This window comes from Zalophus californianus, chromosome 8, assembly GCF_009762305.2.
Source record: "Zalophus californianus isolate mZalCal1 chromosome 8, mZalCal1.pri.v2, whole genome shotgun sequence".
Taxonomy (NCBI): domain Eukaryota; kingdom Metazoa; phylum Chordata; class Mammalia; order Carnivora; family Otariidae; genus Zalophus; species Zalophus californianus.
Genome location: NC_045602.1, coordinates 137,036,709 through 137,060,405, shown reverse-complemented (window position 1 = coordinate 137,060,405; position 23,697 = coordinate 137,036,709). Strand labels below are relative to the sequence as shown.

The window sequence follows — 23,697 nt, the reverse complement described above, 5'->3', positions numbered from 1 at the left end:
TCCGCTTCCCCCACAGCTTCTGGGACCTGCCGCTTCCTCGCTCCCTCCCCGCGCCCCACACCAGTCCCTTCAGGCTGCTCCGGAGGCCCCCAGAGACACCGCACACCTGAGCGGTGGGGACGGAGCCAGAGCCGCCTCTGTCTACACTGCCCGTGTCACTGCAGCAGACTCTGCCTGAGCCCCGTCCTCTGCCTCTTTTCCACCAGAGTCTCTCAGCTCCCACACTCCTGACATCGGGGACTGGCTCGTCCTGGGGTGGGGCATCATGGGGCGTTCAGTGGCATCTCTGGGCTCCACCCCCCCACCCCCCATTTCTGACACCAAACATGTCTCCAGACACCGCCAAGGGCAAAACTGTCCCCTAGTTGCCAACAGCCATGAGCCCGGATCAACTCTGTGAAGCCGACATCGGGGCAAAGCACAGCCACAATTTGAACATCTGCTGGCACCCCCCCCACCCCGGCCCCGGGTCCAGGAACAAACTCGCTGGCCCGCCGTGGTCTGCCCTCGCGTGGTACGCCCCCCCAGCCCCGCCCGCCGCCCAGCATGGTGGCGCCGTCTGTACCTTGTCGGCCGCGGACAGTCGCGTCCAGGGTTTGTCTGCCCGTCTGTCATAGTCCTGAGCTTTGGCCACTTCCACATAATCGCTGAATCGGATCAGAATCTTCCTGTCTCGCAGTTCATCCACCGTGGGTCTCTGATTCAGCTGAAATCAGAGATGGCCCGTGAGCCGCCCACGGCCACACCAGCGTCCTCGAGGACTCAGGCAGACAGCACGTGTCTACAGGGACGCGGGACACTCGGGAACTGGGAGACACATGGCCAACACCAACAATCGCCCACAGGCAGAACTGAATTCCAGCCCCCGGCACATTCTGTGCCGGCGGCCCAGGCTCGGGGGAAGCTCGCTGAGGAAACTCGGGGGACGCGTTTGATGGCAGCAAACACTTGCTCCGACTCCCCTTAGACACGCCCAAGTCAAAGGTCCAGAGAGAGAGGATGCTGCCCGGAGCAGCACCCCGAGGTCAGCCTCAGGAAGGACGCCTGTTCACCTCCGGCGGGGGGAGGTCCCCTGCCCGTCCTTGCTCCGGAGCACGGAGAGCGGGCCGGCTCGCGGGGCTGTGACCTAGGCTGGCTGCGGCCGGTCCCACCTTCACCCCGCGGGTCCCACACCAAACCCTGGAGGCCAAGAAAACTTCTGCCACTGGAGCTTCTGGACAAGCTGAAGGTACCAAGGAGCCTGAAAGGTAAGTGAACGCTGACACCCAGGGATGCTCTTCCTACGCTCTGTGTGAAGATCTCAGGTACACGCAGGTGATGCCCAGTCACCGTCTGGCTCCCTGGGGATCCGTGGAAATGTCATCGGGCCTCACCTGCCGCACAAGCTGCTTCCCCCCGACCCGGGGCGCGGAGGGCGACACCAGGAAGGGCAGCGGTGCCACCTTCCCAGCGTCTGGGGAGCGAATTCGCTGCCATCCAGGAAGACATCACTGAGCGACACAGTGAGGCCCTGTGTCACCTGCCCTCCCCTCACCAGTGCACCTGTCACCTGTCCCTCAAGATCCAGGGATAAGACACTGAAATCATAGTACCTTTCTTGTCAATCTTTGCTTGATTTCTCTTCTTTCTTCCTGCTCTGTCTGATCATTCCTTTCTGTGAAAGATTAAAACAGAAAGAAAAAAAGAAAGAAAAACAGGTTGAGACTCTCCTCCTTTTGGCGGCTGAGGCAGGCTATCAGGGACACCCCATGTCACGGCTGGTCTTCCTCCACTTGGCCGGCCACACTCAGACCGTTCTCACTGCCATACAGAGACGCTGGCACCAAGAGAAGCTTCGCCCACGTTCCAGCCCTTCTCCTCGGCTTTCTCCGTGCTGGACTCAGCACAAAAACTCAGCTGCGCAAATTTATTTGCAGGAGAAACAAGAAGCAGCCCTCCCTCCCTCCCTCTGCCCCAACCAAATATCTACCCTCTGTCTGTATATTTACATCCAGGAGTATAGATGACTCGCACAAATACTTTCAGCAGGGTAAGTAAACGTGCACATCCGTGACTACTAATACGTACCACATACGAATATCATATATGAATATTAATAAACTGTCACTGCTTTTTTTTTCCCTTCTGCTCACTAGGTATACATACAGACTTTCAGCCAACCAACATACATAAGGAACACCCTTCTCCAGACTCTGGGCAACATATGCTTGCCTGGAATTCATACTTTCAGGGCATATTTCACATCTAAAGATACCATGCACCCAGCTGACTCTCCCCTGCAGGAGCGAGCTCACTCAGATGGCATAGCCTTTTAAGGGAGCCTCAGTGCTTCACTAAACTCGGCTTCGCCGCTGAGTTGTGACTATTAACATTCAAGCTGTGTTCATACCTACACGCGGGAGCTAAAAATAGAGAAGTCAGAGCCGTGGTGTAAAATGCAGGCTTTGCCCTGAGGTACAAGATAACGGATGTTCTATTTCTGGCGCTCCGGTTGCTAAATAAAGCCTCAGGTCCCAGGCTGTAGGAAGCTCCATTCCTGGGAAGGGAGGCTCATCTGCTGGCACAGACTCCTAGAAACACGGCTGGCTCGAGAAAGGGGGGCCCTGCTGCTTGCACTTCACATAATCTCACATCATCCGCCTTGACTTACAACATTCCACACATTTGTGCATTTGGGGGATTGGGTTCACGGGTGTTAGATATAGGGTACTCTTCAGTAACTTTTTTTAAAACGAAGACTTATCTTGCATTTGAATGTTTTAGAAAAGGAAATGAAGCCCTTTTATGTTCTTGGTTCCTAATCTAAGTGATAAAGCAGGAGAAACCACACGAGGAAGCTCTCTACAGAAAGTTGATGAGACAATCAAGAAAAAATTGTGGAAGTACCAATATAAGGCCGACCATAAGGGATTTCAGTGATGACATGACGCTAATTCTGCGGATTTCTTAAAAAATAGGCCCTGGACAAAGGCCAAGGGCCGCCTCCATGTGAAAAGGGTAAAACAAAACCAGATCTTTGTCTTTAATGACCAACAGTGTCATTACCAAGGTCACATGAGTGCCGCAGGTGCTTTGGAGAGGTGGCCAGCAGGGGCCCCTCTGGAGCAGGTGCTCTGTTGGGAGCCAACCCCCCCAAAAGTCCTTCCCCAAAGCTTGAGCCCACGGCTTCTCTCTGAGCAACACCTAGTGATGGGTTTGTGGACCTTCGATTCCCAGACCCAAAAAACGCTGTGCCTTATACAAACTAAGGGATCCACGACCACAGCCTCCCTACCCAGATGTTCTAGAAACAGAGCCAGCAGCTTGGAAGCCACGTTCGAGTCTTCTGTAAACCATCAGAGATGCACTGTTGCTTCTAATGCAGGGGTTAGAACACAGCCCGTAGAGCTGGGCAACCTTTGGCTCTAACTCCTTGCCAAGATTCATGTCAAAAAGCTGTATTACTCCTTTAGTTAGCTTCCTTACCAGGCCAATGGGGAGTGCGGTGCCACACCACACCAATTCAGCGCAGGTGCATAAGCAAGCCCTGAGTACCGTGGCTGGCACAGCGTGGGTCTAACGTGGGAGCATCGGGTTTGGGGTCGTCACCTGCAAAGGGGCCACTGTCTTATCCACAGATGACCCCCAAGCCGAGTTCCGAGTGTCCGTCAGACCTGATCGCAGTGAGTTGTGAGCCCACACTTGCAGATGAGCAGATACAATGTGACAACATTCTAAGGATTGATTATAGGCAGAAAATGCCCTAGAGCAGGAGGGCTTGAAGCCTGTGTCAGGGGCCTGTGATGATGCTGTTCTACGCTGGACCACACACGGCTACTCTATTCTCAGCTCCACAGAACAGAACAAAACAATCGTCCACTGAGAACTAGCAAGGAAATTCGCAGACACTCCCACTTGGGGCACTTGAGATGCTCCTGAGCGGACGCACCTGACTGGCTCAAGAGTGTGGAAGGGACCGCCGTGGCCTGTGCGGAGGAAACCCACTCTCCCCTTCTGTTCCCTGCACATGAGTGCATCAGTCCCAGTTAACCACTCTGCACCTCCACTCACCAAGCACTGGTGCTATTTTTAAGGCTCCGACGTTTATTTGCAAAGACTAATACAATTGGAGGTGCTTACTGGTGTGGGGACGTGGCATCCCCAGGAGCGGGGCCGAGATCCATGCGGAGCCGAGCCTGCTCACGGGGAAGCCCCGCCGCCCGCTGGGGCAGCAGACCCCTCTGCTCCAGCCCGCCCACCATCTCCTGGGCTGTGGTTTTGGGGGCATCTGTGAGGTCATTGCTTTATAAATGAGTGGTGGAATTTTTAAACATTCAAATACTTGGTGACTGAAATAGCTTGACTCTTCTGCCTCCTGGATCAAGCAGGTAGAGTCCACGAAAGGTTCTCTTTAAATCCTCAGAGGAGACCAAGTTCACACAACACAGAAGAGGAGGGGGGAGCCTCTGTCCTGGAGCCAGATCTTGCGTGCCCCGCCTGCCCCACCCAGCCTGGGGCAGGTCAGGAGCCCTCGCCCCTGGGTCCCAGCCAGGCCTCGTCGGGGGGCAGGCTCAGGTCTCACCAGACATCAAGACGAGCATCTTAAGTCTGACATCAAATACACGGAATCCCTTCCCTAAGGGTGAATTATGTCCCACCGTCCAAAATGGAGGGGCCCCGCTCACGCGGGGCGTGGGGTGGGGGGGAGGACAGGTAGCAGCCAGGACCAGCAGGGGGCTCTGCCACCCACAGGCTTTCTGGCATAGCGTCTGCTGGGGCGCTGCCCTAACTTCGGGAAGAGCTCACAGAATAAAAAAACCAAACTCAGAGAATATCTGCAGTGTTCATCACGTAAAGAGGAAAAAGAATGAAAATGCTTTAAAAATCCAGGCTCTTCGAGGACACCTTTTGTAGAAAATGTTTTGAAAACTAAAGTCTGCTGGCCGGACAGAGAACTCTCCGAGAAACACTTTTCAAGGGGTTTTACCACCCCCCAAACCATCCATGGCGTCCTCTGCACCGGGGAGGTTGTTTGAGGGCACTGTGACCACACACCTGCTGGGGGAAACCCAGGCCACATGGAGCCAGATGGACAGTCCTGCAATGGCACAGATGTGAGCCCCGGGGCAGGTTTCCCGGGGTTTCCAGGTCCCTGGAGCGGCTGGCTTCGCCTTGCCTAGCTGTGGCACCCCAGGGCTACGTGCTCCTGCCCTCGGGTTTCTGACATTGTCCACACCTTGCCTGTGGTCCCTGTGCCCATCAGGACCCCCCTCCCGAACTGCCAGGGAAACCTGCTCCAAACCCAGAATGCAAAGAGGATACTGAGCCATTTCCCCTAGATCTACAGGGCTAATTAAATAACCCGAAAATAGGGATATCTTTATGCCGCAAGGAGAGCTCTCTCTCTCTCTCTCTCTCTCTCTCTAATTGTAAAAGGGGAGATTTCCAAGCACATCAACTTCAGGGCTTGCTTCTGCAGCCAGACTTCACAGGGCTCGGGGAGCACCCAGACCGCAAAGCAGGCTGTGCAGGGAGAACCCGCCCCCCAGCCTCCACACCGGAGCCAGGGGTCCCCAGCTACTCACGTTTCAAGATGTTTCTTCTCTCCAGTTCCTCCACGGCCGGTCTTTGGCTCAGCCGTCTGCGGAAAAACACTAGAATTACATTTTGCACCATGCTGGCTGCAGATTCCGCCTGGTCTCTGCCAGGGGCAGAGGTGGCCGGAGCACCCCCGAAGATCGCGTCCCCAAAAGCTGGAGGAGGGGAGGGGACCCCTGGCCACGGCTTCTCGCTGGCCAATCCAGTAAGATCCTGCACAGGACGGAGGTCGCCCTCTGTCACGGAGTTCCTGGGGCGGACCCCTTGCCACCTCGGGATGTGCAGCTCATTTCCAGACCTGCCGATAGCAGCCCCCCAGCGGGACGCCCCCCAGGCCGAGCTCCGCCACTGCCGCCCGCCGCTGGGGCGGCACCTGTCCCGCTCCTGTCCCAAGCAGCCTCGCCGGCAGCCCTCGGCAGGGGGAGTGACAGGGAGCGCCGCCTCCCAGCCAAGCGGAGCCAGCCGCAGAGGGAGGGGCGCCCCCACCCGTCCCCCCTCCCCCCCCCGCCCCTGCCCGCCCCCACCCCACCCGCGCCGTCCCGGCAGAGGACCAGGCTTTCCAGCCGGGTTTTGAGTTGAAGGAGTCGGAGGATCCAGCCAAAAACAAATACATAAAATAAAGAAAAGGCTTGTCAGGAGAGAGAGGCATAATTAGCCAAATTTAGTGCCAAGTGCTCATTATTCTTGTAACTCTGGTACTGTTGTCCTTGGGTCAGAGCCAGGACGTCCCACTTCCGGCCCCGTTACCCCCCCCCCCCCCAGAGACAACAAGGCTGAGCCTGTGAACGCCCAGAATCTGGGGCCACCACACGTTGCCCCAAAGAGGATGCAGCCTCCAGAAACATTTGTCTCCTCTTCACAGTCCCTGTCCCAGCACAAAGCCGAGGGCGTCCCCAGGGCTCCCCTGCCCCTCCCTCCGCCGAGCGCACCACGGTCGCGGGCTTTGTGCGCCCCTGGCTCTGTGGGCGGCTGCTTCCACGGCTCGTCTTGATGTCTGGTGAGACCTGAGCCTGCCCCGCGACGAGGCCTGGCTGGGACCCAGGGGCGAGGGCTCCTGACCTGCCCCGGGCCGGGTGGGGCAGGCGGGGCACGCAAGATCTGGCTCCAGGACAGAGGCTCCCTCACCCTCACCGAAAGAGCCCCGATGCCCCTCACACGCTCCCTCAGCAAAGGACCAGGGAGGCGGTCCCACGCCTCTGGACGCAGCGCTGAACCAGCTCCCGCTGCCCTGGAAAGCTCAGAGTCTAAGGACGAAGGTAGACAAACCGTAAAAAAATGAACAAAACCATTCCAGGGGGTGTAACGCCACAGAGGAAATAGGACAAGGCATGTGACGAGTGAGCAACCAGGCGGGGGCAGGGGCGGGAGGTTTCGGGGAGACCCCTTTCCTCTGAGACCCTCACGAAGGGGAGGCCAGCCACGGGAAGATCACACCTGTCTAGCCGCAGTGCCCCTAACTGCTCACACACGGGGCCTGAAGATGGCGGGGGGGGGGGGTAGTGATCATGGCAGGTTTCGTGGAAGAGGGAACTTTGGGCAGAGTTGTGGAGAATCTATAGGGGGCAGAGCCTGGTGACAGGCGACACCTGAGGACTGAGGCCACAGATTTCCTCAAACCTGGAGAGTATCCCGAATCCCCACCGGCAATGCCTCCCCACCCCCGAGCCTCTTCTTGCTGGAGGCCTGTCTTCTCTTCCAAAATGAGAACCCATCACAGACTTCCCCAGAAGTGTGAGAACTGAATGAGGTAATGCACCGAGTGTCTGTGAATGCTAGCTTGGCACAGGGTAAGCTCTCAAAAATCATCTCAAGAAAACCCAACCTGTCAGCTGCCAACTGGCCACGGATCGAGTGCCCAGAAAGGCCCGTCACCCAATTCCTGCATCTCTGAAAAGCATGGACAGCTCACCACCAGGATCTATGCCACTGGGCCACGTGAAGGTGGGCCGGGCCCTGCCCCGCACCGCGGGGTCCTCCCAGATGCCACCGGGCTAACAGCACAGCTGGCCTCCAGACCACCTCCGACCCGGCTAGAATGGGCAGTCCTCTGGGTGGACGCAGCCCGGTCAGGGACACCGCTACGAGCAGAGCGCAGGCACCGTCACTCACTGACCCTCCCCGCAGAGACAGCCCGGGCTGGAGCAGAGGACCTGAGCCGCTCTGTGTGGTTCTTTCCAGGAGAGAGGATCCCAATCACCGGGGATGGGGGAGGAGGGGGCCCCAAGGGCAGTGCTGCGTGTCCAGAGTTCCAGTCTAGACTCACCCCTACCCAGGAGGCCACCCAGTACACAGGATCCCACTTCATGAGACTGTGAATTTCTGCCTTGGGTTCGCCCGACCTTCCTTCATCACGTTCTGGGAGCCCCTACTCATGACACGAGGAGCCCTGGGGACAGGGTGGTGAGATGTGGGACCCAGTCCTGTGCCGGGGCCTGCAGGCTCTCCTGGGGTACAGAGACTCACTCTGTTATCACGCAGCACAAGGACAAAGCCTAGGGTAGGTGGGCTGACATGGACAGGGCCGGCTCCCTGGAAGATGCTCCTGGAGTTGAGATCCAACAGATAAGTGGGGATTGCTAAGCGAGGAGGTGAAGGAAGAGCAAGTGCAAAGGTCCTGAGATCAGGAAGAATTCTGCAAGTGCTCTTTAGACTGAATGGAGGTGTGTGAGCATCTCTGGGGCAGGAGAGCTGGGTGGGGGCACAACCTGGAGTCCGGTGAGGAGTCTGGATTCGTTCCAGGAGTCTGAGAAGGCATACGATGGTTTGAAGCAGGAAAGGGTGGGGCAGGGTTGAGGGGGTGCCAAGGTCAAGTGTGCCTTGGGAAGCCCTCTCTGGACCCCTCCAGGCTGCTGTCCAAGAAAGGACAGGGCAGAACCCACCACAAGGAGACACCAGCCTTCCCAGGGCCAGGACCCCCGTCAGATAGGAAGGACGGGTGCTCCGGACCCGCGAGCGGCCAAGGGCTCTGTGAAATGTTCACGGCACCAGAAAGGTACTGGCTCTGGAGTAAGAACAATGCAAACTCCAAGGTAGTACCCATTAGACTAAATATATAAACCACAACATTCTGTCCACTTGCTGCCTGGAACTTGGCTCAGCTCTCTGTGTGGGCTGAGGCTTCCAGAAGCAGGAGTGACAACGACCCCACTTACTGTCAGAGGCAGACAGCGATGAGACCATGAAGGCCCATAGAGGCAAATGTGACCAGGTCTTACCGCCCAGGAAGACCCCGGGGCCTGGCGCCTGTGACCACACACAGTGAGACCAGGCGGCAAATGAGAGCACAGAGACCCCTCTCCCTATGCGGCCCCGAGGCAGGGGATGCTGCTGGAGCATCTTCACTTTCCTCGGTGGCAAGGGGCTCTCAGAAGGACCTGCAGACACAGCCCCAGGGTGGCTGGGCTGGGGGGCTGGGGGGGTCGGGGGGGCCTTGGCCTCAGGGAGGGCGTGGGTGCGCTCCAGCCCCCAAGGGTTCCCAAGCTCCTCCTGGAGGCTCCTCCTTCTCGCGATTCAGAAACGCACCCCAGCGAGCGAGGAGTGAGGGGCAGGTGCCGCTGGGGAAGATACGTTCTATTTCTGACTCTTCCCACGGAGAAAGCTGGAGTGTGGCGGCTAATTACAGCGCCACGGGGGGTGGGGGCGGCAGGAAAAGGAGTGTCAGGGTAGAGAGAGGCCCCTGCCCGCCTCCTGGCCCGGTCCCCACCTGTGCACACAGGAGACCTAGGGAGGCCGTGGGGGCTCGAATGGGAGGCGAAGGTCTGGAGCACCCAGCGAGGGCAAGGTGAGGGGTGTGGTACCCCACGGGACAGCGTATGCACACGTGGGTCCCCATGAGGGCCCTGTCACCAGCTCGTGCCCCTGGTCCCACGGGGCCCTCCCGCCTCTCCACTGAACAGACACCCCACACCCGACCCTGTGCTGCGAACACGGGAAACAACAGAGGATGGAGGAGACGAAGAGCGGAGGGTGTGTGGCCAGCCAGGATGCCTGCGAGGGCCGCAGGAGAGAAAGGATGCAGTCGCACCGTCCACGAGGCTCTGGCTCTGCACAGGGTGGTCATGTTTCCATCCCGTCCCCACCAGCACCGAGGGCCACTGCACAGGCACAGGGCCTGAAGTCGGGCCTCAGCTCTGCCACCTGCCAATGCCCTCCCGGACCTGAGCCTCGGGTCCCCAGCAGTCACCTGCCCCAGTGACCCCTCGGGGTTCTGAGGGGTGAGGGCACTAAAGACAAGGAGCTGGCACACAAACAGGGGACACTATTGTTACTGATACCCACAGTGCTCACCCGGTGTGCTGAGGCCAGTTCTCTTCCAGCCTCAAACGAGGGAGCTGCAGTCTCTAACCTGTTGGCAGCCTCTGTGCCGGCCAGGATCCCCAGGAAACACTCCTCCATCAGACACTCATTCATACTCCCTGCATCAGACACACACAGGCCTCCGTCAGACATTCATTCCCTCCTCCATCAGACACTCATTCATACCTTCCTCCATCAGACGTACTCCCTCCCTTCCCCATCAGACACTCACAGGCCTTCCTCCATCAGAGACTCGTTCACCCCCTCCTCCATCAGACACTCATTCATCTCTCTCTCCATCAGACACACACAGGCCTCCCTCCACCAGACACTCGCTCATCCCCTCCTCCATCAGACACACATTCATACTTCCCTCCATCAGACACACACAGGCCTCCCTCCACCAGACACTCGCTCATCCCCTCCTCCATCAGACACACATTCATACTTCCCTCCATCAGACACACACAGGCCTCCCTCCACCAGACACTCGCTCATCCCCTCCTCCATCAGACACACATTCATACTTCCCTCCATCAGACACTCACCCCTCTTCCCTTAGACACTCACTCACCCCATCCCTCCTCCAACAGACACACACAGGCCTCCCTCCATCAGACACTCACCCCTCTTCCCTTAGACACTCACCCATCCCTCCTCCATCAGACACACACGGGCTTTCCTCCATCAGACACTCATTCACCCCCTCCTCCATCACTCATTCATACCTTCCTCCAACAGACACACTCCCTCCCTCCCCCATTAGACACTCACAGGCCTTCCTCCGTCAGAGACCCATCTATCACTCACCCCCCTCCTCCATCAGACACTCACTCACCCCCCTCCTCCACCAGACCCTTGGTGCCAGGCTCACACCAGCACAGGCACAGGGTGGTGACTGAGGCCCAACCATCTGCCACCTACAAGGAGGTGACCCGGCTGCACCATCACACAGCGCCCACCCCGTCCTACTGCCCAGTGACCGTGGGCTCCAGCAGCTACCCTGGGCCAGTGGTGCAGGGACCCGGTGCTCACCAGGGTTGGGGGGTTCCCTACACTTCCCCGCCCCCTGCAGCCAGGCAGGGCTATGCGGATGGTTCGGAGCAGTGACTGGGAGCAGGAGAGCTGCTGGGTCTGGACTGAGCCTTGGAAGTGGCGTGGGAGCTTCTGCGGGCTCCCCTCCCCTCCGCAGGCGCCTGGGCCTCACCCCAGACGGCAGAGCCTCCAACCTGAGAGGCCCAGGCCCGCCTCCATGTGAGGCCAGCTGCCCTGGAGGCTCGCCCTGACCATGATGGACTCTGCATGGGAGGAGTACACCTGTGCTGCGTGGGACCACTGAGGCTGGGGCTGTCACCACAGCGCCGTCTGACCTCGGGAGGCACAGCTCGGGCCACAGCTGGCCGTGACCCTGGCTTTGGCCCCAGGGCACCATGCCATATGGGCCAGGCCTGGCCTCCCACCTCTGCCTGCAGCCTGGACCAGCCCAGAGCCTTCTCCAGCATGGGGCCAGGCCCAGGGAGCCCTGCAAGGCCAGGTGGACCGAAGGTGTAGGTGCTCCTCTGCCCCACACCATCGGGGTCGGGGCACCAGACCTTGACACCAGACCCATCAATGCTCCACACTCCAAATACAGCAGGCAGGCGCATTTTTGGCTCACAGGATACTTCAAGAAACAAGAACATGAAGGAACATATCGATTGGGAGTTTCACTTTCAAATACCTGTTTCCTGACTTTCCCGGGACATACAGAAGAACTGGCTACTTGGGAGCACACCCCTGACCTCCAGGGATGGCGTGGGGCAGAGTGGGCACCCTGGTGCCCGGCAGCCCCTGCGGCTCACCTCCTTCCAGGCCCGGTCAGCGGTCCTGCCCAGGCCTTGGCCAGACCCCAAGACCAGGGCCCCAGAGCTATCCAAGGACAAGAAGCCATGATGTGGGCTAGACCCTGCTCCGCGGCTGGAGGGGAGGCTGGCGGGGAGGCGGGGCAGGAACCTGCGTGTGGGCAGTGCCACCGAGAACAAGAGACACCTGCACACCCACCCCCGGCCCGCGCTTGGGGGCTCTGAGCACGGACCCCACCCACCCCCGGCCCGCGCTTGGGGGGCTCTGAGCACGGACCCCACCCACCCCCGGCCCGCGCTTGGGGGGCTCTGAGCATGGACCCCCACCCCCCCCCCACCGGCCCACACTCCAGGGGGTCTGAGCACGGACCCCACCCCCCACCCCTGGCCCGCACTCTGGGGGCTCTGAGCATGGACCCCACCCACCCCCGGCCTGCGCTTGGGGGCTCTGAGCACGGACCCCACCCCCCACCCCCCACCCCCGGCCCGCACTCTGGGGGCTCTGAGCACAGACCCCACCCCCCACCCCCACCCCGGGCCCGCACTCTGGGGGCTCTGAGCACAGACCCCACCCCCCACCCCCCACCCCCGGCCCGCACTCTGGGGGCTCTGAGCACGGACCCCACCCACCCCTGGCCCGCGCTTGGGGGGTCTGAGCACGGACCCCACCCCCCACCCCCCACCCCCGGCCCGCACTCTGGGGGCTCTGAGCACAGACCCCACCCCCCACCCCCGGCCCGCACTCTGGGGGCTCTGAGCACGGACCCCACCCCCCACTCCCGGCCCGCACTCTGGGGGCTCTGAGCACGGACCCCACCCACCCCCGGCCCGCACTCCAGGGGGCCTGAGCACGGACCCCACCCACCCCCGGCCAGCACTCTGGGGGCTCTGAGCACGGACCCCACCCCCCACCCCCCACCCCCCCCCCCCGGCCCGCACTCCAGGGGGCCTGAGCACGGACCCCACCCACCCCCGGCCCGTGCTTGGGGGGGGTCTGAGCACGGACCCCACCCCCCACCCCCGGCCCGCACTCCAGGGCGTCTGAGCATGGACCCCACCCCCCACCCCCCGCCAGCACTCCGGGGGCTCTGAGCACGGACCCCACCCCCAGCCTGCTGCTGCTGAGGGGTGCGTGTTGGGGTCTGGGGAAGTGTCCGACTGGTACCCCTCTCTCCAGAACCATGAGGCCCCAGGCTTCCATGAGCCCTGTGAACCCCAACTCTGTGATGTGCTCCTGTGCTCGCCACCTATCATTTGCCAGGGAAACTGAGTCACAGGAGTCGAACTCCAGCTCACCCTGACCCCCATACAAGGGCCACCTTCCCCACGCTCGCTGTTCGTCCTCTTTGACCTGCACCCGCTCCGCGGGTCGGGCTGTCCCGTCCACAGACAGCAAGGCTCAGCGCGGCCCTCTGGCTCACACCGCCCTGCCTGTCCCCATGGCCCCGTTCTCACCCGCGGGACTTGCCCAGCCCGCCCTCTGCCTCAGACCCTATCACCCACCGATGAGCACCCTCTGCCAGATACACCGCAGAACCCCCAAACAGGTCCTCACAAACAGTTCACAAAACCCCAGAGAAGCCTCTGGAACCACGCTCTGTGGGCTGAGCCTTCCCGCCCTTCACTGGCCCAATTCCCTGGGGGAAACGGCTCCTTTTTCTGCAGAGCGCAGAGCACCCGGGGAAGGGCCCTGCTGGGACTCAGCGACCGGCCCCGCACGCCTCACAGCAGGACCCCGCGCCCCCCCTCACGTGCCCTGTCCCCGGGCGGCTTGTGTCGGGGGACCAGCCGCACACTCCGCCTGCTGCTGCACTTCCGGCCCCGTCCAGCTTGCCCTCGCGTGCCCTGGCTCCCCACGCCCCCTGTGGCCTTGGGCCCCCACTCGCCACACCTGCTGTGCCTTCACCAGGCTTTCCGAGAAACCCCCCACCCTGGTACATCCGACCCGATTCACTTGCCTAGAGAAGGCCTTTCGGGGTGCAGCAGCCGCTGCAAGGTGAAGGGCGAGCACCTCGGCCCAGGTCCCTCTAGACCTTCAGTCCTGACCCCGCCACCCTCCAGCTCTGTGACATGGGCAACCCCCTGGGCCTTCTGAGAGGCACTTTTCTCCCCTGAAAACGGGAGGACGACCACCCACCTCTCGGGGTTGCTGCTAATGAAGTGAACCGGCCCAGACGCCCGAGCCCAGGGCCCGGCACACGGCAGGCCCAGGGCTGTGGCAGTTCCCAAACTGTCCCCACACGGCGCTCAGGGTGCAGGGAATTGGGGGTGCAAAGGGACAGTAGGCCTGGCTCGGGGGGGATGTGGTTCAGAAGCAGCATGCCCCAGCCTCAGGCTTGGCCCCACTTCGTACCGGAGCCCCAAACCCCACTCCGTCCATGGCTGAGGTTCGAACGCCACTGACGTCACCCCGCAGTGTCAAGCAAGAACTGAGAACCGAGTCCTTCCAAGGAGGCAGAGTGCCTTTCTGGAAAGGGAAGCCTCAGCTGCCGAGCAGACAGCTTCACACCCACGGGCCGCCGGGCTATTCTGGGAGCTCCTTCCCGGGAACGCCGCGCCTGCCGCTCCACCAGCCTGGAACCACCAAGGCGTGCTGGCATCCCTGCCCGGGACGGATTCCCCCGGCGGGGCGGCGTCTCTGCAGTCATTCCGCGGGGATTCCTCCCGCCACACACAGGCCCGTGCCGCGCGCTGACTTTGGGTAGCTCCCCCGGGGCGCTGTCGGGGCAGCAGACCCACAGGGGCTCGTGGGCCAGCCTGAGAAAGAGGGTCAGGGGGGCGAGGCCACTCGAAGGGGTGACCCAAGAACCAGGCCACAGAAAGCAGGGACAGGCTACGGGCTCTGAGGGGGTAGAGCCTTCCACGATGGGGAAGAGTAGCTCCCCCAAACCAGAGCCCCGTGTCCTTACAGTCATCCCACGTTGGTACTGTCCTGTGCTGTGGGGTCTGCGCCCAGCCCGAGGCCACGGCATCCATGGTTAAAGGAGGCGGGGCACGGGGGGGGGGGGGGCGGGAGAAGAGGTGGGGAGGAGGCAAGGTAGCAGGACTGTGCCAGGGACGGGAGCCCGAGGCCCGGTTCTGACCCAGCAGTGCACAGCCTGAGGTTAGCTGCCGTCCAAGCCCAGCAAGGCCACCCCCACGCCCCCTCCTGCTGCCCACCCCTGGGGAGACGGGGGCAGTGCGCGCACACCCAGAACAAGGCAGGCAGCTGGCCTGTTAGGGACCCAAGTCTCCCAGGGGTGGGGCCTTCATCCACCTGGCCCCTTTCCTGCCCCTGACTTCCCACGGCCATGGCCCCTGCCCCAGCGCCTCCTGCAGGGCTGGCCGCTCAGCCGGGGGTCCTGGGACGTGCTGAATCTCCCGGGGGCACCGGCAGCCGCTGTGGTAAGCGGGTGGAGCCCAAAGCCACCATCCCCCCAGATCCCACTGAAGTAACAACACAATCACAGGTCACTGTGTCACGCGCAGAACGGCGGAGGGCCAAACGGAGGGAAATTCAGGGTTGGCCAGAGTGTAAACCAACGGTCCTCCACCCCCCTTCGGTTGGACGTCAGCGCCATCCACCAGGATCATAGATGCCCATATCCTTTGACCCAACGATTCCAGCTCTAGGTGGGCAGTTTCTGAAGTGCTCTTATGGGCGCCGATGCGTTACAGCAAAATGCAGGGCAGAGGCTTTACGCCCATTTAGGGGCTGGGCAAAGAAAGCAGTTGGCCAGCAACAGAACTCTGTGCAGACATGAAAAGGACAGGGTGCATCTACGCTGGCCTTTATTGGAAGGCTCGTCCAACTGGACTCTGGGAAGAACAGGCAGAAAAGTGAAGACAGAAAATGCAAAATCATGTTGTGGTTAAGAATCTGGGCTCCGAACCCGGCTCGGCTGGGATTCTAACTGCTCCACAAATCAGCTATGGGATCTCCAACATGCTCGCGAACTTCTCACTGCCTTTTGCTCAGTGAGAAGTGTCCACCTGGCAAGGCAACGGTCCCCAGGTGTTCCTTCAATCCCTTATCCAGGTGCCACAGTGGAGGTATTTTGTAGATGTGAATACAGTCCACAATCAGGTGACTGTATGGAAAGGAGACTGTCCTGGATGCTCAGGGTGGGCCTGGTCTAATCACCTGAAAGGCTTTGAGAGCTGGGCTCAGGCTCTCTGGTGAAGAAGGAATTCCGCCTGTCGACAGTGGCCTCTGCCCATGTCAGAGGGTCTCAGCCTTTCCCGATGGCCCATGTCATGGATGCCAGACCTGCCTAGCCAGCCCCACAGTCACCCATGCCCACACCTTGCAATAAATCCCTTATTTGTCTCCTAGTGGGTCTGTTTCCCTGGTGTCCGACCGACACTACCTCCTTGCCCATAAATGAGGATGGCAATACTATGGGAGAAGCTCTCTCCTGTGTCCCCACTCACCGACTCCGGATGCACCAATGCTCCCAATCCTGCAAGGCCAGAGCCCAGTGAACGTGCTCAGCCTGCAGCGGATGCTCCCCAGCCTGTTCTCAACAGTGAACTCTGCGCCCATCGGGAACTGCTCCCTTTGTTCCCAAACCTATGTGTACCAGGTGTACTTATTTTTGTGATTAGCTAATTTAATTAAGTTTTATGCACACTGATTAAATGCCTTAATACGGGTGTGAAAGGAAAATTCTGTGAGAACAGGGTTGAAGGCTTGGAGTCAGGAAAGTGAAGATGCTAAAAATAGTGCTGTTGGCCTAGTGTGGGGGAGGGAGCAAAAACGATGGGAGGGAATCGAAAACTCTGGGAGGAGGCTGCACTTAGATCCTTCCAAGCGCCTCCCAAATGCTCACTCCCCTTCAAAGAAACCGACACTAGAAACCGTACTGGAGGCACCCCACCTCTGTGTCACGAAGAACACTCCAGTGTACGTCCTCCCTCAGCGGAATGTTCTCCATTCTCACCTGTGTGACTCAGGCTAAAGGAGCATTTAGAGCGAGAACAGATCGTGTTTATAATTTCAGCTTTTAACCGTCTTTCTGATGCATTGCCGGTGTCTCGCCCTGTCCTGTCTCCCCGTGGGCCTGGGAGCCATGGGCAGGGGCTGTGGACACGGGCCCAACCTAGACGACGCAACACCAAGGCAGATGGGAACCAAAGCTCCACTTGAAACCCTCCTCCACCAGACTCCACCCCAGAGGATTTCTACGGGACACGCAACCCCATCAAATGCACTCAGGAGCACCTGGACCTCACAGCCCGGGGGGAGCGGGGAGGGAGGGCAGGCGTCAGGGACTGGGGTGGGGCGCAGGACCTGGGCAGCAGCACCCCTGTACCTGGCATGCGGGGAGCATGTCCCGTGTCCCACCACCCCGTGCTGCATGTCCCTGCACCTCTTACACACTCGCGTAGCTAGCCCCCCTCCCACCCGCCCCGCCCCTCGTCCAGAAGGCACTGCCTCCATCCTTCCCCATTCCCCGGAGCTCGGAGCAGAGGTGGTGCACAGTTGCTCAGGAAGTGTGTCCTTGAACTGAGAGGCCATCAGAGTGGATAATCACTGAGGAAGGGACAAGAGCATCTGTCCACGTCACCCCAGCTTCCTGCCACCTCCCGGCGCTGGACCGTACGTGCGGCACTCCCCTGAGCCCACGGGGGCTCCACGGAGACTCCGCGGGCCAGATTGCTTTAGAAGCTGCTGCTACCTAAGATGGAATGTTTCCATTCCCTCGTCCATCTGTTTGCTCATTCCTTCCCTCTCTCTTCATTCTATCTACACGACAAAATTAACTTGAGCACCCATAATAGCACAGACTGCTAGTTTCCTGCCTGATCTCTAGTCTCCCTTCCCATGCAGCACCAGAAAGCTGATTCTGCTCAGGGCAGCCTCTTTCCTAGCCAAACCTGGCCACGTGGAGGGGTTCTGACCAAAGATATGCCGAGGAGCCTCTGGGAAGAGCCGATTCAGCTGGGATGTATGTACCTTTGGGACTTAAACGTGATGTCTGGTGCTCCTGCAGCCATCTTAGACCATGGAGGATAAATGCCAGTGTGAGCATAACTGAACAGGAAGACAGAAGGAACCTGGGCTCTCAGTGACTTTGGAATAGTCACGGCAGACCCAACAGTCTGCAACTATTCCACGAAGCAGAGTGGCTCTAGGCCCGGTGTTCAGAGCCAGCCTACCTGGGTCAGATCTCAACTAAGTGGCACCCTACTTGTGTGACTTTGAACGTCTACCTAACTTCTCTGAGCCACTGTCCCCTTAGCTATAAAATACAACAAACATAGTACTTACATCTTGGGCTTCAGCGAATGCAGGCCAAGCAGAGTCCACAACACATAACACAAGTTTAAAAAACGTTACACGCTACCGTGTCACTGACAACTACAGCCACAACTCACATGAGTTAAGCCCCGATTGCAGGTAGAGCGGGGCCAGGTGCATTCAGTCCCTGCAAATGCCAAGCAGGCAGGAACTACATACCCATTCCCTAGGCTCAGGTGGGTAAAGTGATGTGCCCTGCTGAGTCTCCAAGTCCCAGCCAGGGGACCTTTAAACCACCAGACCACGTGCTCCCCTGCTTTGGGATTCATGTTCTATTGGTACTGAAGGGAGTTGATGTCATTTTGCATTTTCTTACAAAACATGCTGTACTTCCTTGACAGACTTCCAAGCAACCAGGGAAAACAAAGAGCAGCTGACCCTGGGGCCGGCTCAAGGCTCCAGCCTCCCTGCACAGTGACACAAACAAGGGAGCCTGAGTCCCACACACTGGTGCTTCCTGAAAACTATGAGCTCCACCCAAAGACCAAGATTTACATTTATGTTCTCCAAAAATTAGATTTGTCAAACTTTTCCTGATTTGGAAGCTCTATCTTCTGTTGCTTAGCTACCTCCATCTAAAAGCAGAATGTACAAGATCTACACCTTAGATGCTGCTCTGACCGGACCCCTTTGGCCTTGCCTGCTGCCCAGGCCTTGCGGGACCTCGGAGCACCCTCCCTCTGGGGCAGAGGTCACGTCTTACGCTCCCCACAACACCCCACAGGGCCTGCTCACAGCCCTGCCTCTAGCGTTCCTTTTGCAGTTTTGCAATCAGTCCTAGAGAGCGCCCTCATAGATGGGGGCATTCCTGACTTTGGAGGCTGTGTAATATTGGAGGCCGGCCCCTCACCACGGCAGTGGTGCAAGGAGGTGCTGCCAAGCTGACAGCCGAGAGGGTTTGGCAGGATAAAGTAGACCTGCCCTCCCGGCATCTTGAGCTTTCTAAACAGAAAGAGAAGCAAATGGGCGCCTGGGTGGCTCAGTTGGTTAAGCGACTGCCTTCGGCTCAGGTCATGATCCTGGAGTCCCGGGATCGAGTCCTGCATCGGGCTCCCTGCTCAGCAGGGAGTCTGCTTCTCCCTCTGACCCTCCCCTCTCTCATGTGCTCTCTCTCTTTCTATCAAATAAATAAAATCTTTAAAAAAAAGAGAGAGAGAGAGAAGCAAAGCCCCAGGAACATGCCCAAGACCCCTGGGAGCACTGAGAAGCGCGTCAGGGAAATCTGCTTCCCCCAAAGTGGAAGAAAGGCAGAGAGACTGCTAAGCAGCAGGGTCTGTGATGCCCGTCCTCCCACACAATGCCCCCCATCTCTGCAGATCTGGCTCCAGGGGAGGCCCCTGACCGGGCTGTGGGTGTGGGTTTCAGCCCCCTAGAAGATGGATGGAACCCAGGGACATCAAGGGGCTGAGGCCAGTGTCCCCTAAGTGCTTCCTGTGCATGAGACTGGGCGTGTTAGCGACCCTGCCGAAGGCGACCATGATGAAGGTGGTGACAGAATGAGGACGGGTAACAGAGTGATGAAGACCCTGAGGAAGATGCTCAAGGTCTGATGAAGGTGACGGTGAAGAAGATGGAGATGCTAACACGTGCTGACGTTCGGGACCAGCCTGTACACACCGTCGCCCCCGATCCTTGTGGCAATAACGCGAACACATGCGGTGCCCGTGGGGCCCCCGCCTGGCCCAGGGATCCGTATCGGGGAAGGGCTGTTTCTGGTGGGAATAGAAACGTTCTAGAACTGGCGGTGGGGGCCCACAATGGTACAAACACACAGAAAGCTGTGAACCGCGCACTTTGAAAGGTGAGCTAACCAGTACAGACACTGTAGCTCAATGAACTGTTAAGACAGAAAAGACAACTCCCTATCCCTGTGGGAATCCTTACAGGGGCTTCCTCCCTGCCAGGCAGCTCTAGGCATCTCCTGTGTCCTGTCATAGGGCCTCCATTCTGCAGCCCCGCAGGATGGACTCTTCTGGGAGCACTCCCATTTTACGGAGGAGGAAAGGGAGGTGCAGGCCAGGAAGGTGTCCGCCCGTGGTCATGCAGCTGGAAACCAGGACCCGGATGGCAGCCGAGGCCTTCTGGACAGAGCTCAGCCACAGGGAAATGCCGTCCGTGATCGGGGTGAGCAGGGGTCCTACCCCAGCTCTCAGAGCGCCACTGCACCCTGGCCAGAGGAAGAGGAAGGTTCCACGGGCATTGCACAGAGCACTGGCGACTACCCTCTGGGCCTTGACGCTTCTGCTGCCCACAGCCGGATTAGATCCTGGTGCGTTATTTCTCTACGGCAACTCTATAGTCGAAAACCCCCTACGCTCAGCACAAGCAAGAAGGAGCTTCTCAGAAAACAAGCACGCAAGGGATTTTATATCATAGGTGCAAAGAGGTGGCCCCAGGCCAAATATGGCCCACAAATGTGTTTTATGGGGTCTACACGTTGTTTTTTAAAATGTGAATAGGCTGCCAACATTTAACCGAAGGAAAATTCACATAAACATCCCCAGTTTCTCTTGAAAGATCCCACCACACTGGTCCTGCATTCCAGAGGTGACATCCACACTTTGCTGGATAGCAGCTGCCCCCTTCAGCAAGGACACGGACTCCCCACCTGCCACAGATCCTGCCCGGCCCTTGTCCCTTTGGAACACGAGGGCTGGGATTTCTCTGTGGAGTGAGCTGTGGAGACACAGTCCGACTTCCCCTCTGGAGAATCAGATGGTGAGTCTTTGTCACTGCAGTAAAACTCTACTCTTCCTCCTGAAAATGCTCAGGGAGCTTTCGGAGCAGCCCTGTCATCTGCCGGCCTTCCGGGGATGGTGTGGGGGAGCGTGGGGGACTCCCACCCCAGGGCCCGAGGACCTGCAGCCCAGGTGAAGCCCAGTCTGGTCAGCTGGTCTGGGGGCAGCCCTGCAGCAGGAGATGCCCTGCAGCAGACCCTGGCGAGGGCACGCCCTGGGACAGAAGCACACTCCAAAATTAGGAATGCCCAGTGTGGCTCTGAAGATGCACATGACTCACAGATATGCTTCTGAATGTGTTGGTTACACATCAAACTGGTGAATGGAATCATTGCTTAAAGATATCCAAAGACCCCACTATGTAAAGGACGTCATTCATTCAATACATATTTACTTTGTGGAATCGAATTCTTACTGAATTGCAGCCTACCCACTCTGTGGGGTCCACCTTGATGTCCATCCATCCAACCATCCATCTACCCACCCACCTAACTACACCACCACTTAACCGTCCATCCTTCTATCCATCTGTCTGTCCACCCACCCATCCACATAACTATGTGTCCCTCCACAGCCCTCAGCTAAGCCCTCCAGCTACCCGTCCATTCAACAGTTGCTGGCTGGGAGCCTGTTTTGTACCAGGCGGTAGGGCAGGCACTGGGGTTAAAGCATCAAAGAAACAGGGTCCTTCCCTTCTCTGCCTCGGGGGAGAATCATACGAGCAAATCAGTGGTCTTGAACCAGGGATGGCCCATGGCGCATTTCAGGGTGCTGTCATGGGGCTAAGGCCGTGGGTGCTGAGGACTCGGATCGGAGCTGAGCCGGGCAGGCTCAAGCTCATGTCCTCACACAGCTACTCCCTGGCTACGAACAACTCTGAGCCTCAGTTTCCTCACAGGCAAAATGGAGATGGTGAGATCTATCACCTAGGGCTTAGCTACCATGACATCATGAGGTCCTGAGCCCAGACAAGCAGTGGCTACACAGGTAAAATTCTAGTAATGTTTGCATGTCCAGGATGCATAAAGCTTGCCTCCGATTCTTAAATCCGTGACCTTAAAGGTTAATAATCATGGACATGACGCTGCATTTTGCAAATTTGGGATTCACAGTGAAAAAGAAAGCCCATTATGGCTCCAAATGTATGTTCCCCACATAGCTGTGCTTCTTTTTGCTGAAGATGCCCAGCTGCTAAGTTTTTTTGTTCGTTGTTTTTTATTTTTGTTTATTTTTGGTTTTTTTTGTTTTTTGCTCAAGACTGATCTTGGGCACAATGAGTTCTTTATGAATTTACTCATCCACCTTATTCCCTCCACTTTCTAAAAACTCCTTTGGAAACTGACCCATTGGCAGCTTCCGACACTGAGCCAATGAATGTGATCTGATGCATCAGGGAGCTGAGCTCAGCCTCTCAGGGTCCTTGCCGAGGGGTGAAGCTGGTGCTGGCAGAGTATTCTGCCACCAAGGGGGGTCCTCAGCCTGAGACCTCTCCTGACTGAGTCCTAGGCCAGCTGCTCAGACTCCACCTCTGATGGATCAGGAGAGCTCACGCCCAGCCCTCCTCGGCATCTGAGGAAGAGCATAGCCTTCCCCATTGCCCATTTCATCCAAACAGAAACACTCAGCTCCTAATATGCCCGACCCCAAATCCCAAACTATTCAGCAAGGGCCAAGAGCTCAAGCCCTGCAGGCTTTCAAAACAGAGAAAAGTGGATTCCAAGTCCCCTGTATCTTGCTTTGCTTGCATTTAGTGCTGCCCCATTTCCAGGAGATCAAAAGGCTTGCTCTGTCCCTGGAGGTCAGGGAGAAACTGCTGGCCACGCGCTCGCTCTCTGTGAAAGCAGCGTGAAGTCAGAGGGAAGATACCTGGTAGGAAATGAACCGACAGTAACGAGAAACACACGATCCTATGAAATACCATGCCGGTCCCTCAGTGTCCTCAATCCTGAGCTGGTGCTGCTCTTGACCACAACCAATCAGTTCCAGGCTGCCAGCAGAGGCTCCCCACGGGGTCTCCCCGACCTCCTGCCGGCTCCCCGCGCGGTCTACACACCCCTTCTGCAAGCTCACCTGCACTTATGGATTAACCACTGCTAAACATGCCAGGGACCTGGACGTGCCAGGGGTCCCACCAAGGCTGTCCAGACCTGGACAAAGAACCTCCCTCACGCCTCTCCCTTCCTCCTGCTTGGGTCCCCTCCCTGGGGGGCAGAGCATCCAGATCCATCCTGGTGGGCGAGCACCTCAGGCCCTCACCCTCTCCCCCAGTTCTGCTCCTCCCCTCCCGTGCTCTCAAGTCCACACCCCTCCACCCCATGGCCCATGTGACGGTGTCCACCTCCTTGGCCAGCAGCACCTGCAGGACCAGCGTCCACCCGCCCAGCCTGCTCCCTGCACTCGACCCCCCATGTGTCGGCAGAGCGGTCTTCCTCAGATGCCTCTCACCCCACTGCGCTCCTGCTTGTGACCCCTCAGGGGTGGCTTGCCGCCTCTTGCAAAGACCCGACGACCTCTGTTCACTGCTTAGCACCAACTTACTGAGCACCTACTGAATGCATCAGGGACACATTAGTGACCAGATAGGCAGGATCCCAGTGTCCTGCGGAGGGGGCGGGGGGGAGGGAGACGGACCGGGAAGAGACAAAGAGGCAATTTCAGACAGCAGGGTGATGAGGAAAACAATAGGGTGATGTGACTGGAGAGTCAGGGAGAGTAAGGGGGAGGGGTGGTCATGGCAGGTCCCTCCGGGGAGGTGACCCCTGAGCTGAGCCAGGGACAAGCAGATGCAATTACCTGCGGATGGGGAGCATGGAAGGCCCACCCCTGGCCCCGCTGGGCCCTCTGGTCCCGGGCCCACCACGGCCCTCCACAGGAACACCATGTCCCCACAGCCACACTGGCTCTGGACTTGGTGCTTGTTAGCCGAGAGAGGGGCGGGGGGAGGGGGGTGGTCCTCTCAGCC

General features: G+C 58.8%; 1 protein-coding gene across 2 annotated transcripts in view; it reads right to left on the bottom strand.

Annotated features, from left to right (window-relative positions):
• PHACTR3 (phosphatase and actin regulator 3) overlaps nt 1-23,697 on the bottom strand; it is a 207,372-nt gene that overhangs the window by 3,087 nt on the left and 180,588 nt on the right. For both annotated transcript variants that reach the window (XM_027623330.2, XM_027623329.2), the window contains 3 exons: nt 5,565-5,620; nt 1,593-1,654; nt 566-706 (listed from right to left, as the gene is read on the bottom strand). In XM_027623330.2, coding sequence (XP_027479131.1) covers nt 566-706; nt 1,593-1,654; nt 5,565-5,620 — 259 coding nt within the window. The remainder of the gene's footprint in view (nt 1-565; nt 707-1,592; nt 1,655-5,564; nt 5,621-23,697) is intronic.